The sequence below is a fragment of the Phalacrocorax aristotelis genome, chromosome 8, assembly GCF_949628215.1.
Source record: "Phalacrocorax aristotelis chromosome 8, bGulAri2.1, whole genome shotgun sequence".
Lineage (NCBI taxonomy): Eukaryota > Metazoa > Chordata > Aves > Suliformes > Phalacrocoracidae > Phalacrocorax > Phalacrocorax aristotelis.
The window spans coordinates 4,990,787-5,005,003 of NC_134283.1; the positions used below are offsets into that span (position 1 = coordinate 4,990,787).

At 39.6% G+C, this 14,217-nt stretch overlaps 1 protein-coding gene across 2 annotated transcripts in view; it reads right to left on the reverse strand.

Annotated features, from left to right (window-relative positions):
- CDH13 (cadherin 13) overlaps positions 1–14,217 on the reverse strand; it is a 515,166-nt gene that overhangs the window by 302,629 nt on the left and 198,320 nt on the right. For both annotated transcript variants that reach the window (XM_075101278.1, XM_075101277.1), the window contains exon 4: positions 4,008–4,124. In XM_075101278.1, coding sequence (XP_074957379.1) covers positions 4,008–4,124 — 117 coding nt within the window. The remainder of the gene's footprint in view (positions 1–4,007; positions 4,125–14,217) is intronic.

Genomic DNA, 14,217 nt, shown 5'->3' on the forward strand with positions numbered 1-14,217 from the left:
AACTTCAAAACGTACCATCATGCAGTTCATCACCACAGTTAAAGTGTGTCTGAGACTATCATCAAATAGATGTACAGAACCACCACACTTCACTTAGTCTTAGAAGACATTTCCACGGCTTAGTGGTGAATAAGCTATCACTGTAATTACAAGATAATCCTGCATCCCACTGTTTTGTACTTAATTTGACTAGATGTGGACAAATAAACTCGAAAAGTAACATATGGAGAGAGACTAAAAATTGAATATCATATCCCTGTGCTATATCAGCAAGAGCTAAACAAAACACATCAGTAATAGTCAACAGTTGTAGCCTGGGCCATCTGGTCACAAAGACCCATATTACCATGACTGTATTAAAATATTTCAATCTTACTAGTTTCCCCCAGGGATGAAGGATAATATGTAAAAGCTTAAATTCTGCCAAAAGGTGAGATTCCTCTACCTACCAGCACAGCATATCTATGATAGTTATTTAATGAAGAGATACCCTAATGAAGGGTGTGCAAATGGCAAGGCAATAATCTCACTTCTAAGTGGGTATACTGGAAAGCCAGTAACAGCATAGAAAACAGCCTCTACACAGGTATTTCCTTATTAAGCTAAATACTAATTTGCATATTTGTTGTTAATTAAAACAAACCAATTTCTTTACTTGTGCAGTACCATATCTCCTTCCTCACTTACATTACCAAACCTTAATAAATAAAGTACTCTAAAATCCCCATGGTTTTTTTTGTTTATGCTATTGTTTCCTAATTGTGAAATAAAATGTAATTAATTGTTCTCCCCCTGCTCTCCTCTTTTTGCACATCTGCCCTGCTCCCACCTAAGTGCTAATAAGCAGCTCAACTGCTGGTGGCTGCTGCAATCGGTCCCAAACAGCCTTGTGCATTCCCAGGCAGCATAGTGTGGGCTGGAAGGCAAGAGGCAGTCAGGACTGATCAATACACTACATTGGTAATTTGCTAAAGCAGGCAAAAGAAAGGGAAAATAACATACTTGGGATGCAAATGGAAACCTAACTTTTAGGTGGATCTCCAAACCGGGCCACATAATGGTATCAAACAGAACTAATCATATCTGAAATTATCACTATCCTGTATTTCATTCACTCAGGAAAGCTTCACATTCCTGATGAGCAGAAAATGTAACAGTGCAGTAACAAACATGAAAGCAAAATGAAAGTTCGAATTACTTTACACAGGAAAATGTTTGGTTATTTCCCCCCTTCCCCCCACCATTACTGCACTTGAATTCCTTGTTCCTAAATGATTTATTGCTATGTTCATTACTATGTCTGAATAAAATATAAACTGCCCCACTGTGCAATCTCACAGAGGTTTGGTGGTTACAGAGGAGCTCAGAAGGACACTGCTCACAGTGTTGGGCAGATAGGGTGAGCCCTTGTGAGCCCCTGCCCTGCGAGACAAACTGCTGTTCCCATCACGGCAGACCTACACGAGCCCTCAGCCCTGATGGCTGGAAGTTACATGACAAAACTTTGATCAAGAATGTGCTTTCATTTCTTCTTCCTTCTCATTTTTAAAATTCTATTATAACATGCAAATTATCCAATCTCTGTATGTTTTCTCTCTTCCCCGAAACACTACAGACACAACAGCTACTATAAATACATTTGCAATGTCCCTTCACAGTGATTACAAGACACGGCAAAGTTTAAGTTCAAAAGAAATTCATACGCATCAGAAGCTGTAATTCATCAGTCCATGTAGTGCCTTGTTGAGGCTTCTGAAGATAACTCCCAAAATATTGTGAAAGAGGAAATCAATGGGATTCTTATGCCTCACAGAAGTGGGCAACTAAATGAATTTTTGCAAATTCATGAAGCTATGTACAGTTCACAATAAACAGCTAAAGTTAAATGAGGCAGATGATCAACTTCTACATTTTGTGCAGGATCTGAAACAAGTACATGAATCGGGTGTCTAAGGCTCTCTAGATTAGCAGAGACTACTCTATTTCTGAAGACTTCATGGCCTATCTTATTAAGGTCTGTGACATGTCAAAAAGACCTAAAAAATTGGCTTTTATTTTCCGCATTGACTCCTACTGAATTTTTCTGTTAGGGAATGATAGGGTCTGTTCCCTACCATCAGTATGTCTGAGGCTCCAAACCTTTTTATTTACGCTTTGTTCAGCGTTCAGTTTCTAATTCCTACAGCTGACCCAGAATACTTCATTCCATTATTTTAAATATCTCTAAAATTTTTGTCTCACTTAATACACATGCACTCTATGTTACTCTCTGCAACAGCCAAAATACTCACGTCTAGATACCTAGATTAGAAATATACTGAAAAGAAAGAGAGATTTAAAGACTTTTAAAACTGATGACAGCTCAAAATATTTCAAGATGCTGTTCATTTGCAGTTCCAATAATTTAAACATTAGTTGAGTATAGGTATCTTAGGGCCTTTGACAAACAGACTGCCAGATGCTTTTACACTTCTGTGTTTGTGCATCATCTAATGCACTTGTGATCCCTGACTAGCATTTCAGGAACAATAACAAATCAAGATGACAAGATGCTAGGAAAACATTTAAGTACAAATAGGACCCAATTCATCTCATTCTGCTTAAGGAGCCTCAGTTACCAGCACTAGCATTCTAAACTCCCAATAAAAATAGTTAATGAAGGCAGTTCTAGAGAACAACTCAGACTACCTCAGGTGTAAAAATTCAGTGTCCCCAAGCAGTAGGGGCAGAAGAAGAGAGGGAGATATAAATCAATAACAAAAAAGAAAGACTACAGATCTGCGTATTAGTAACCTTTTTAATTCTCTCACTGCTTTATAATTGCACAACAGAAGTCTTAAAAATTAACTATTTATCACTAACATATTAACCAACAATATTTATTTTAGTTACTGATCATTAATTCTCAAGCACTGAAATTTGAAGGGAAAAGTTCAGAAATGGCTTTAGAAAGTTTAGGGCACAGTAAAAATACTTCAGAAAGATAGAAAAAACTTATAGAAATTTATGAGATCAGTATAAATTATTGATGGAAAAGAGGAGAAAATTAAATCTTCATAGATTATTCTTTCTTTTCACTGGTAGGAAAACAACCTTTCCTAATTATTAAAGTAACTGATTAGGTGCCAGCTGGCTAAATTACACATCGATCGTAGAGTAAAATTCTGCCCTCAAGCTGTGCACTTAGCTCCAGCGATCATATCGGTGGGAATGAGGAATAGACTCCACAGCTGTATAGGCCATCATGTCATTAACATACCTACTAAAGTCAGAGCGATGCATAGCAGGCCGCTTCAAAACTGCCAGCATGCAAAATATATTCATGTAATTACAACTTCTGATGCATAAATGGGCATTTGAACAATTATTGGTATTTTAGTTTTAATGATTTTTGTATATGCAAGCTGTATATCTGAAGTTCTGGAAAAATGACTGTTAGAATTGTCGTCTATCTAGTTGCCTGCAGACTCAAGAAAAACTTTCCACTTCTTTGTCAGACCTTTGCAGACAACAAAAAAACAAAATTGAAAACACCTGCAAATGCTTAGCTTGTCTTTGGACACTAGAAATTAACTAAGGAATGAAAAAAGGTGGGTTTACATTTATTGCCTTATGAATTTCTTTTAAGTCTTGAGAATAGAAACAAGATAACCCACACTATGCACTAGGATATTCTTCACAACATTCCTGGCCTAGATTTCAGCCCCAGTCTGACACACAGCTACACAGGTAGGCAGCAACCTCTACAGAAGACAGCAGCTGCATGAAAGATATGTCTCTGATTAATGCCTTTTACCAGAATGTTTACTGTTAAAGTCTGCCATGAATACAAAGCCATTTTCATGTGTCTAAACAATATAGACAGTAAAACAATCTTCTCTGTTCAGTTTTATGTTTCTTAATTTTGTCTGGGATATTACCACCAACATGATCAGCATTACAGAATTTGAAGAAAAATAGATCAATTACTTAATATCAAAATTTGATCCAGTTCTTTGTTGACTTACCTTGCCAACAGATCTGGGGAATGGTGGTCTTTGATTTTCAGGAATTAATATTGGAGTTGCCAAAATAGCCCTTTTTTGTCTTGGAATTCCAAGGTTGCTTTCTATCTTAAAGATTTCCTAAAAAAGAAGAGAGTTACAAAAAGTTTAAAAATAATATTCAGTGGTTATTTCCATTCCCTGCATCTTCAGGCTAAATTAACATGAACTACCAGATTCTAGGTCTTTTATTATATGTTTTCCAGCAGTGATACATATGAAACTACTTATTTAATGTTAGGTTACCCCACTTATTACAGTGACAGTGGACAGGCCATATTAATTTTGTATTCCTGTAGACTAGTTTTAAACCTAAGTAAGTGTGTCTACCCTCCTAACCTGATGACTGCTTAAATCATAAGTCTTAAACAAGGTCTGGCTTGCCTCAAATACTTGCATGAGACCTGTAAAAAGCCACACTTCAAATGTCTTACATAATTTTCACAGCTACACTTGGTCACTTCTCAGTCCGGGCTTTTAATCAAACAGAACGTACAATGAATTTGCTGAGATTGTCCCCGGCGAATTAACTCTCAAATAAACACTAAAACTTGTAACATAAAAATAGACACCAAAACCCAGGTGTAACTTTGCAATATCAGCTAGTAGGGTTTTTTTGTGTTGGGAGTTTTTGTTTGCCTTTTTTTTTTCTTAGAGAAAACTTTATGCTACTATATCAGAAAGAACAAAAGTAGAAGTGGTTTACACACAAGTCTTCCTGCTGCATTTTCTGGAGTATTGAGTTCTAGCTGAGTTTCAGGCAATTCAGCACTTTTATGAGCTACAGTAAACCCTTCACAGTGGCCTCTGGCCCCTAGAAAACTCTGTCTGTCGCACCTTTGCCTTCCCTCCCCTTCTGCTCTCTGATCCTTTCAGTGCTCTCTGCATGAGCTGCAGTTTCCCAGAGACCACCCCCTTCCTTTTGCTTCCTCCTACAGTCTCTGCAACTCTTTTCTCCAAGCACAATTACTAACAAGGTCAAACCAGTCTCTCCCCATTTCCCAAAGCTCTCCCCTTAATCTAGGCCCCGTTTTGGGGGGGCAGGCAACCCAAAACAAAACAAATTACAAATTTGTACTGTATTGGGAATCGTGAAACTGAAAACTATTTAGATCACTACCATTCATTCAGGTTGTCACAACATTTTTAAAAAGAAAATCATAGGTTGAATTAAATGCCTAATTCCAATAAGGTAGTTGCACCCTACAGATAACACTTTGCTCTCCGAATGCAGAAACTGCAGAAACGCAAGTTTCTCAGCCAGTTCTGGAATCCGTGTTGTTTAAATAGCTGCTACTTTATTGCATAAGGAGAGCTCTGTCCCTAGGCTGTATTTTTATAAAACTGAAAAGCTGAATGAGTTTCCTTGGTGGCACAATCTGGAATTCCATCAGTCAAGAACTCCACCGGCTGCTCCTGCTGCCGTCTGTATAGGTCCCTCCCATCTAACAAGTCTATCATCAGCAAAACACTGCTCTACATCAACTAGCTTTAGCATCACTTTTCAAATTTGACAACAAACAGCAGCAAGGGAAACTCAAGCCTTCAACAGCCAAGCTTTAGATATGATAAAGTCAGAGAGCAATGGAAACCACGCAAAGAATCCCTTTTCACAATTTTGCCAATTTTCATAACTTTTTGAGGCTCGCCCTGATACAGAGTTCCCATCTCTCCCAAAGGCTTTACCACTTCTCTCTAATCTTTCAGTCTGAAAGCCACTTGAGTCCCTATTTTTGTCTTTCAATTCCTCTCCCAAAAGAATTGTCCCTAATAAACATTCATGAGAAAGTTCAAGATAAAAACATTTGAAGTGTCAAATAAAAGGAAAGAGCTGAATTCTGTCCAAAGGCAAATGCAGAGAGCAGTAAGCTTTCAAAATCACTTCCACTGTAAACACAGCAGACAATTTTGTTTGCATGTGTCTGTGGCATTTCTAAGGAGAGTAAAAGTGACTACCGGTACGCCTAAAAGGACATATCAGTTCTTCAGCTCAGCAGCAGCAGTGCTCAGCTGATCTCAGTTTTCACTCGTGCTAACTCCTACCTTCATGGTCGTCCTTCAGCTCGTGAAAATGTACAGAAGAACTCCCAGATGCAAGCTCTTTGGAAATGGACAAGACATTTATTTATATTTACTTCTCTTTGTATCAGGGAGTGGTTTGGGTTGGAAGGGACTTTTAAAGGCCATCCAGTCCAAGCCCCCTGCAGTGAGCAGGGACATCTTCAACCAGATCAGGTTGCTCCGAGCCCCGTCCAACCTGACCTGGAGTGGTAGGTTGTTTCTTTCTATGGTAGTTTGAGGAATAAAAGGACTTTTCAGATTGTCCCATATCTAGATCTCCCAATTTTGGCAGTCATAGACCCATAAGCAATTAATTCATCATTTTCTCATGACAGGTTATTCCTACATTTTACCATGAGGTCCATAAATGGAAGAAAAAGCCAAATTATACTCAATGAATCAACAATGTATCATTAATACAAAGCAGCAAAGTTCTAAAGGAAAGCAGAAGGGTGGCAAGACTTAAGGCCTTCAAGTCCAGATTTCTGAGCAGGACTTTAGAACAAAAAAGGAAAAATAGTATTATTTGTTTGTTTGTTTTTTAAACACAATTGGTCTGTTGTATGGAGGAGAAACTTCAGCACGTTGGGCACAGAAATGTAAGCACTTCTCTGAGTATGTTTCTCACTGTATATTCTTCAAATCTTACTGCTGGTCTTTAAATACTGATTCCTTCATGATGATTTCTCTCTGTCTCGTCTTCCCCTGGTGTCTAACAGCGACATGACTGATTAAATGAGTAGCCAAAACCATCACTACAGAACACAGGTAAACAGAAAGGAAGAAAAGGTCAAGAGTACTTCACCAACACATTTGATAATTCAGTGCTGTTTGTGGTTATCATAATGATTTCCCCATTTGTAAAGAACAGAGAAGAAGAAAGAACATTTTGCTTACTGCCAAGCGGCTGCAACTGATGGTTTGATTCTCAACCAGTATATAAACAGAAGCCAAAGAATATGAAATTACATGTGCACTTAGCACCTGATTCAACAGTCAAAACACTGAAAAGATTCCTATTCATGGGTGGATATATAATAATTTTTACTGAATTCACCTCTTTAATTCCTTGAAGAAGCACCTCTCAAGGGATATGAAATTACTCCAGATGAAGTTGATAATTTTTCTTCAGATTTTCTTACAATATCAAGCTAGCATTATAACAGGAGTCTGCTTTTGCCCCTTGACACAAGGGAACCCCACAAAGGAGTTTTCTGTCATCTCTGCTGGAACCAGCTGATCAAAGACTATAGTAGCTACCATGCCTTTGTAGCAGCCATGACTGCTGTCATGCAAGACAAGTATTTATGTGCCAGGAGTCTGGAGCTGGCAGTCCAGAGGGCCTAGAATGGCATGTCCCAGATGGGTACTGTTCAACCGGCACCCGGGGAGCCGATGGCTATGACTACCATCTGCTTCTCCCGTGCCTGCTGCTTTGTACAACAAACAGAAACCTAAGGTACGTGTCCAGAAACATCCATCCACAAACAAAATTAAATATATATATATAATTACAATAAATATACACCTTCATAAGAAAAGTGCAACAAAACAACGAATTCTGTTTTTCTGACTTGTTTTTTCCAAAACCAAAATGGTAGGAGAGAAATCCTATCAGGTTCTTTATTTTTACCATTTACCTGCAATATCACATCTGTGATTGCTATCTTTCAGCTGTTATTTTCATGGACAGCGGACACCTGATCAGAATCCAACTATCATTTCACTGTCCACAGTTTCTTAACCTGCATTTACTCCCTGTTTTTGACTTCATTAAATTCCCTTTCTAGATGTGGAATCGGTACAGCCATAGTTCAACACCCAATATGCTGATTCCCTGGCAACAAAACTTGATTCCCTACTCATATTAAGCAAGTAACAAACACAGCCTCCTCATTTTCCCAGCATTTAGGTTAGTCTTTTATTGAAAGATAGCAGTCTGCCCAACCTCTGATGCTACACAAGATGCAATTTCCCCAGATCCCTTGAGAACTCTCTGCTCTGTTTTGTTTTTCTTTCTTTTTAGCAGGGGTTCTAGGGAGCATTGCAATACTTGAATATTTGAATGAATGGCCTAGTCACTATCCAGCAGCAGGCACCATTACTCTTGGCAAAGAAAATTTCATTAGAACTTGTCATGGGAATAAGGTGGCTGAATACTGATATCGATTTGTCACAATAAGGGTTGAAAACATCACTGGAGTGGCAATCTGTAACCCACTATGGTGACCAGAAAAGTGGTTGAGTTTCTTGGCATTTAGTTGTTTTTTATACACTGAGCTTGATGATATAAAATAAGGTCATTCCCAAATATAAAAAAAATAAACAAAATTAATTGGATGCTTGTTGCAAGCAAAATTCCTCTGAAATAGCAAATGGGATGTGGTGTTCAGTGGCATATCAGTCCTCCTGTAAAATAACAGCACTACATGAGACTGAAAAACTAAAACTGCACGCAGATCAACTTAAGAAGAAACATTTTTTTTATAATTCTCAGCTGACATTTCACAATTGTGCTGTCACACTTAGTTGCTTTATGTATGTTATTTTTATCATCAGAATATTGTTCTTATCAGCAGTATTAGTTCTTAATGATTTCTAAAACATGTGCCAAAACAGAAATATTTTCTCATGTTGCTAATAATATGAAAATCTAGGAAATGTGCTGGAACTTTACTTGTAAGTTAAAGAACAACTGTTTAAATAAATAATTTACTCAATGAATAAAGTTAAGAATTGTAAAGGTCAACGGCATATGCACAAACATCTGCTCAAAAGTAGTCTGTCTTCAATGCCTGTTAATGTCACCCTAAAAATCACATGGTGTGCTTCAGAGAACAAATCCACCGAAAATCTAGCATGCTAAGGGGAATCAGGTATGTCAGAGCACATAAGCTTCCAGGCTTGTGAAGCACGGTCGGATATAACGTCTGGGTAATGGAAATTGCTGATGGAATTTGATTTAATTATGCTGGCTGTTTCTACCATTATAATTGTTACATAAATAGGGAGGCAGATCCTTACACTGCCTAACCACTATACCCTTTAACTTCATAGACACTTGGTAATCTCAGACTGCAGCTTTGCTACCGCGCCGTTCAGCTAGCTGTGCTATATGTATCTTTATAGGATGGAGGCTCCTTGTATCTTTAGAGGAAGCAAGAACCTATTAGGAAACATTTCATTTTTGTTCAAATCATTCAGTTGTGTGTAAATTATAACTATTCTAATGCTAGTTTATTCTGAAGTCATTTGTAATATATATGTGACAAAGTTGTCTCCACGATAGTTGGCAATCTGAACTTTTGTTTTATGAAATGATACATTCTGTTATTGCCCTGAACCTCTGCCATATCTTTTGTGATGGAAAAATCCTGTTTCTATTCAAATATAAGTTTCATTTCTCTTCACACCTGCCTTATTCTGTGTCAGGGAAAAGTTTTTCTAAAATGATGATGGACTAAATGCCATTAGCTTTTTTTGTACACATTAACCATGGGGGTTACCTGTTCTGAGAATAACACAGAAATGACAACTGAGTGCCTTTTCTTTTTTTAAATTAACATTTCAGACTTTTTTTGTCATCATTTAATGAGTGTTATTTTCATATTGAACAATATGTGAATCACCCCCTCTTTCAGGAAATCTCATATTGGTTCCACACTGCTCATTAAATATAACGAGGTATCCCTTGTACACAAACAACCAAATATGCTCCAACTGGCTGCATCTGTCAAACAGCATTGCAAATACGGTCTTAAGGAAAAAGACAGCGGCTGACCTTACGCCTTTGTCTTCACCAGGACACACTAAAAACACATCACTTATCACCATTAAAAATACCCTTCTCTCCATCTCTACTGTGCTTACACCGGTTGCAAAGCAAACAAAAACAAACTGCTTTTACAGCATGCCAGAAAAATATCAAAATTGTTAAAGATATCCCAAAACCTTCAGCACCTTAAGTAAATGTAGGGCAAATAAGGAAAGTACTTGCTGATGCAATTGCCAAGGCATACAAGCCTTAAGAAGAGTGTCCTCTAATAAAAATTTACCTTGAAAATAGGGGGGTTTTGGCTTTGTTTTTCTTTTAATGAAAGCATCTCCCACTGGGTAGATACCAAACTGCTCCTGAAAATAGTACTAGTGGAATAACTAGTGGACACATAGTGGAGTTATGAAGCAATTAAAACCTTTCACAAATCTGACCCTTTTGAGACTTAACCAAAGCCACATGGAAAATTCATTGCCCAGCATGGACACAAAGTCTTAACTTCTTAAACTTCTTACTCTTAATATCCTATTGAGTCCGTTCAATGGACTCCTTTCTTCACTTCCATTGGAGGAAGTCAAAATGTGAGAGCTTCCCTTTAACCCCCAGCAAGCTTCACACATTTTGAAAACATCCTGATTTCCAGAGTCAGAAGGAGAAAGAACACGCAGAACACATACCCCAGTTCTAGGGCATGATAAATGAATCAAAGATGAACCCTTCTGGTGGCGCAGTAACCTATATAAAGCCACAAAATCTGTGGATCAATAGCAGACATGTTTCCACGTTTCACTTCTCCGATATAAGGACAATTTCTAATAAAGAAAATCTATTTAAGTAAAATAAATCCTACTCAGAGCAGACGTTGTCCTACCTTAGAAAAACAGCTTTCTATGCCTTGCTGCAGGGCAGCCAGCTCTAAGTATATGGAAGGAAACTAACACATTTTATTATTGAATCAAGGCATTGTTTAGGTTGGAAAAGACCTTTATGGTCATCGAGTCCAACCATAAACCCTGTCACTCCATGTCCACCACTAAACCATGTCCCTAAGAACGACATCTACTCGTCTTTTAAACACTGCCAGGGATGGTGACTCAACCACTTCCCTGGGCAGCCTGTTCCAATGCTTGACAACCCTTTTGGTGAAGAAGTTTTTCCTAAGATCCAATCTAAACCTCCCCTGGTGCAACGTGAGGGTGTTTCCTCTCATCCTATTGCTTGTTACTTGGGAGGAGAGTTTGACCCCCGCCTGGCTACAACCTCCTTTCAGGTAGTTGTAGAGAGCGATAAGGTCTCCCCTCAGCCTCCTCTTCTCCAGGCTAAACCCCCCCAGCTCCCTCAGCTGCTCCTCATACGATTTGTGCTCTAGACCCTTCACCACCCTTCTTTGGACACGCTCCAGCACTTCTACATCTTTTACATAGTGAGAGGCCTAAAACTGAACACAGGATTCAAGGTGTGGCCTCACCAGTGCCGAGCACAGGGGCCCCATCCCTGCCCGGCTCCTGCTGGCCACACCAGTGCTGACACAAGCCCAGGGGCTGGTGGCCTCCTTGGCCACCTGGGCACTGCTGGCTCATGCCCAGCCGGCTGTCAGCCAGCACCCCCAGGGCCTTCTCCGCTGGACACTTTCCAGCCCCTCTGCCCCAGGCCTGGAGCCTTGCCTGGGGTTGGTGTGACCCAAGGGCAGGACTTGGCACTTGGCCTTGTTAAACCTCATACAATTGGCCTTGGCCCATGGATCCAGCCTGTCCAGGTCCCTCTGCAGATCCTTCCTGCCCTCGAGCAGATCAACACTCCTGCCCAACTTGGTGTTGTCTGCAAACTTACTGAGTGTGCACTCGATCCCCTCATCCAGATCATTGATAAACAGAACTGGCCCCAACATTGAGCCCTGGGGAACCCCGCTTGAGACCAGCTGCCAGCTAGATTTCGCTCCATTCACCACAACTCTCTGAGCCCGGCCATTCAGCTGGTTTTTCACCCAGCAAAGAGTACACACATCCAAGCCATAAGCAGCCAGTTTCTCCAGGAGAATGCTGTGGGAAATGGTGTCAAAGGCTTTACTGAAGTCCAGGTAGACAACATCCACAGCCTTTCCCTCATCCACTAAGCAGGTCACCTTGTCATACAAGGAGATCAGTTTAGTCAAGCAGGACCTGCCTTTCCTAAATCCATGCTGCCTGGGCCTGATCACCTGGTTGTCCTGTATGTGCCACATAATGGCACTCAAGATGATCTGCTCCATAACCTTCCCCAGCACTGAGGTCAGACTGACAGGCCTGTAGTTCCCTGGATCCTCATTCCAGCCCTTCTTGTAGATGGCATCACTTTTACTAAACTCTGGTCAACTGGGACCTCCCCAGTTAGCCAAGACTGCTGGCAAACAACGGAATGTGGCTTGGTGAGCACTTCTGCCAGCTCCCAAACATACCAATGTTCTGGATTGCTCAAGTACTATGGAATTCATTGCATTATAACAGTGCTGCAGAAAAGCAATTTCATGATACCCTAAAGCAATAATACAGTATGTTAAAGTATTGTACACTGTTTAATAGATCTAGTGGCTGCAGTCCCAGTCTCATGTCCACATGCATGCATAAAACACATTTCTTCCTATCCCCTACAAGGCTCCAAGCTGTGATTAATATTAAAACCTTCTCAGTTTTGCTCCCCAATAATTTTTTTTAAGTTCTACTATTTTTTAAAGCTCTGTTGCCACTTATTCCTTTTTATCCCTCAATTTCTTCATCATCTCCACTCCCTCAACAAAACAACCCCTCATTTAATTCAAAACATTGTTTACCTTGCTACTCTTTTCTAAACTCTGTACAATCCTTCTGTTCTTCCTGTGCACCTCCTGCATTCCCAAGTAACACCTCATTTTGTCTTGCTCCAGGTCTCAGTGTAATTTTGCGAGTCTTTTTTTTCTTTGGAAAACATTCATTCCTTAACATTCATTTTGAATGTTTCTCTTGAACACTGATGATACAACTCTTCCCAAACTTAAGTAATCACAAATTTGCACTTTTTGTTTCCAGAAATACCTATATTTTTTCTGTTCTTAGGGGCTTTTTTTTTTTGAGCAACCTCTGTCTTGGCATTACAACTCCAAAGCTTCCCTATTTCACTCATCTTTATCAGATAGCCTGTCCATCCCCCCACCAAAAGCACAGCCAGTGTTAAAATTTCTGAAATCCTGGTAGATTTGGGAACACTTCTGGTACAGGTCCTTTAACTCATTCAAGACAAGAAAAGTAACAGCAGTTCCTCATAATGCCATATTTTAACCCCAACTTTCTCACTGAAAGCTGACTTGACATGCATGAAATACTGCAGCAAATAGATTTGTATATGCCATAGATCAGCCTAGAGCTGGAGACACCCAGGGCCCTGTTCCCCCCTCCCACGCCATTTTCCTAAAGCACAGCCACCCAAGCCAATTCAAAGAATGTACAAATTCTGTCAAACCACAACAGTGGCATCTTAAACTCAGTGTACGTAGTGTAAGCAGTGATTAAAAAAGCAGGACAGCAGAAAAAGAAGCCCCTTGTTAAACTACCAGCAGACCCAAGGCTTCCAATGCTTCCAGATCATTGTTTCTCACTTTAAATAAAAGCAGGTCTTTATTTAAAATGAGAATTAATTCACATCATGTTGGACAGATACACACATTAATCATAATCTCTTCCTTCTCTCACAATGTATCACTAATCTTGACTGTCCTGAAAACATCTTATTTTCCTATCCCATAAAATTTTCAGGGGGCGGTATGAGGAATTCAGCCTTTGGCCTGAGATTTCACAAAAAACAGTAAAACATTCACAATGCAGACACTGACTGTATGTCCTACAATCCTACCCTGTACATTCAGGCCACCTGAACTGTGCATGTGCAGTCACTTGGGTACTCCCAAATGAATCACTCTCTGTACAGCACAGATTATATATAGGAGAACTGGTCTAAAAAAAAACCAACCCAGTTACCTCATGCTGAAAAACAAGACCCCTTTCACTAAGAGTCTGAGAAGTCTGTTTCTTGTTGTGGTAATCAAGGACAGTTTAACTGTGAGGGAGTTTCAATACTTTTCTTTCCATTAGTACTGGTCCACCCGTGCAGGTAACGTAATGTTGCAGTCATACACCTGCACTACTTCCTTCCTCCTCTCCATTAGGTCAGAGCTGAACTGACTTCTTGCAAAAATAATACGCTGCATAAGGCTGCAAAATCAGGAACTCATTGTCTTTAGGCCATAGATCTGCACAACAAAAAAGTCTGGATATATTCTATCAGACCTGACTATGCATGGTGCTCTACACAGCTGCATTCTTGTGCTTC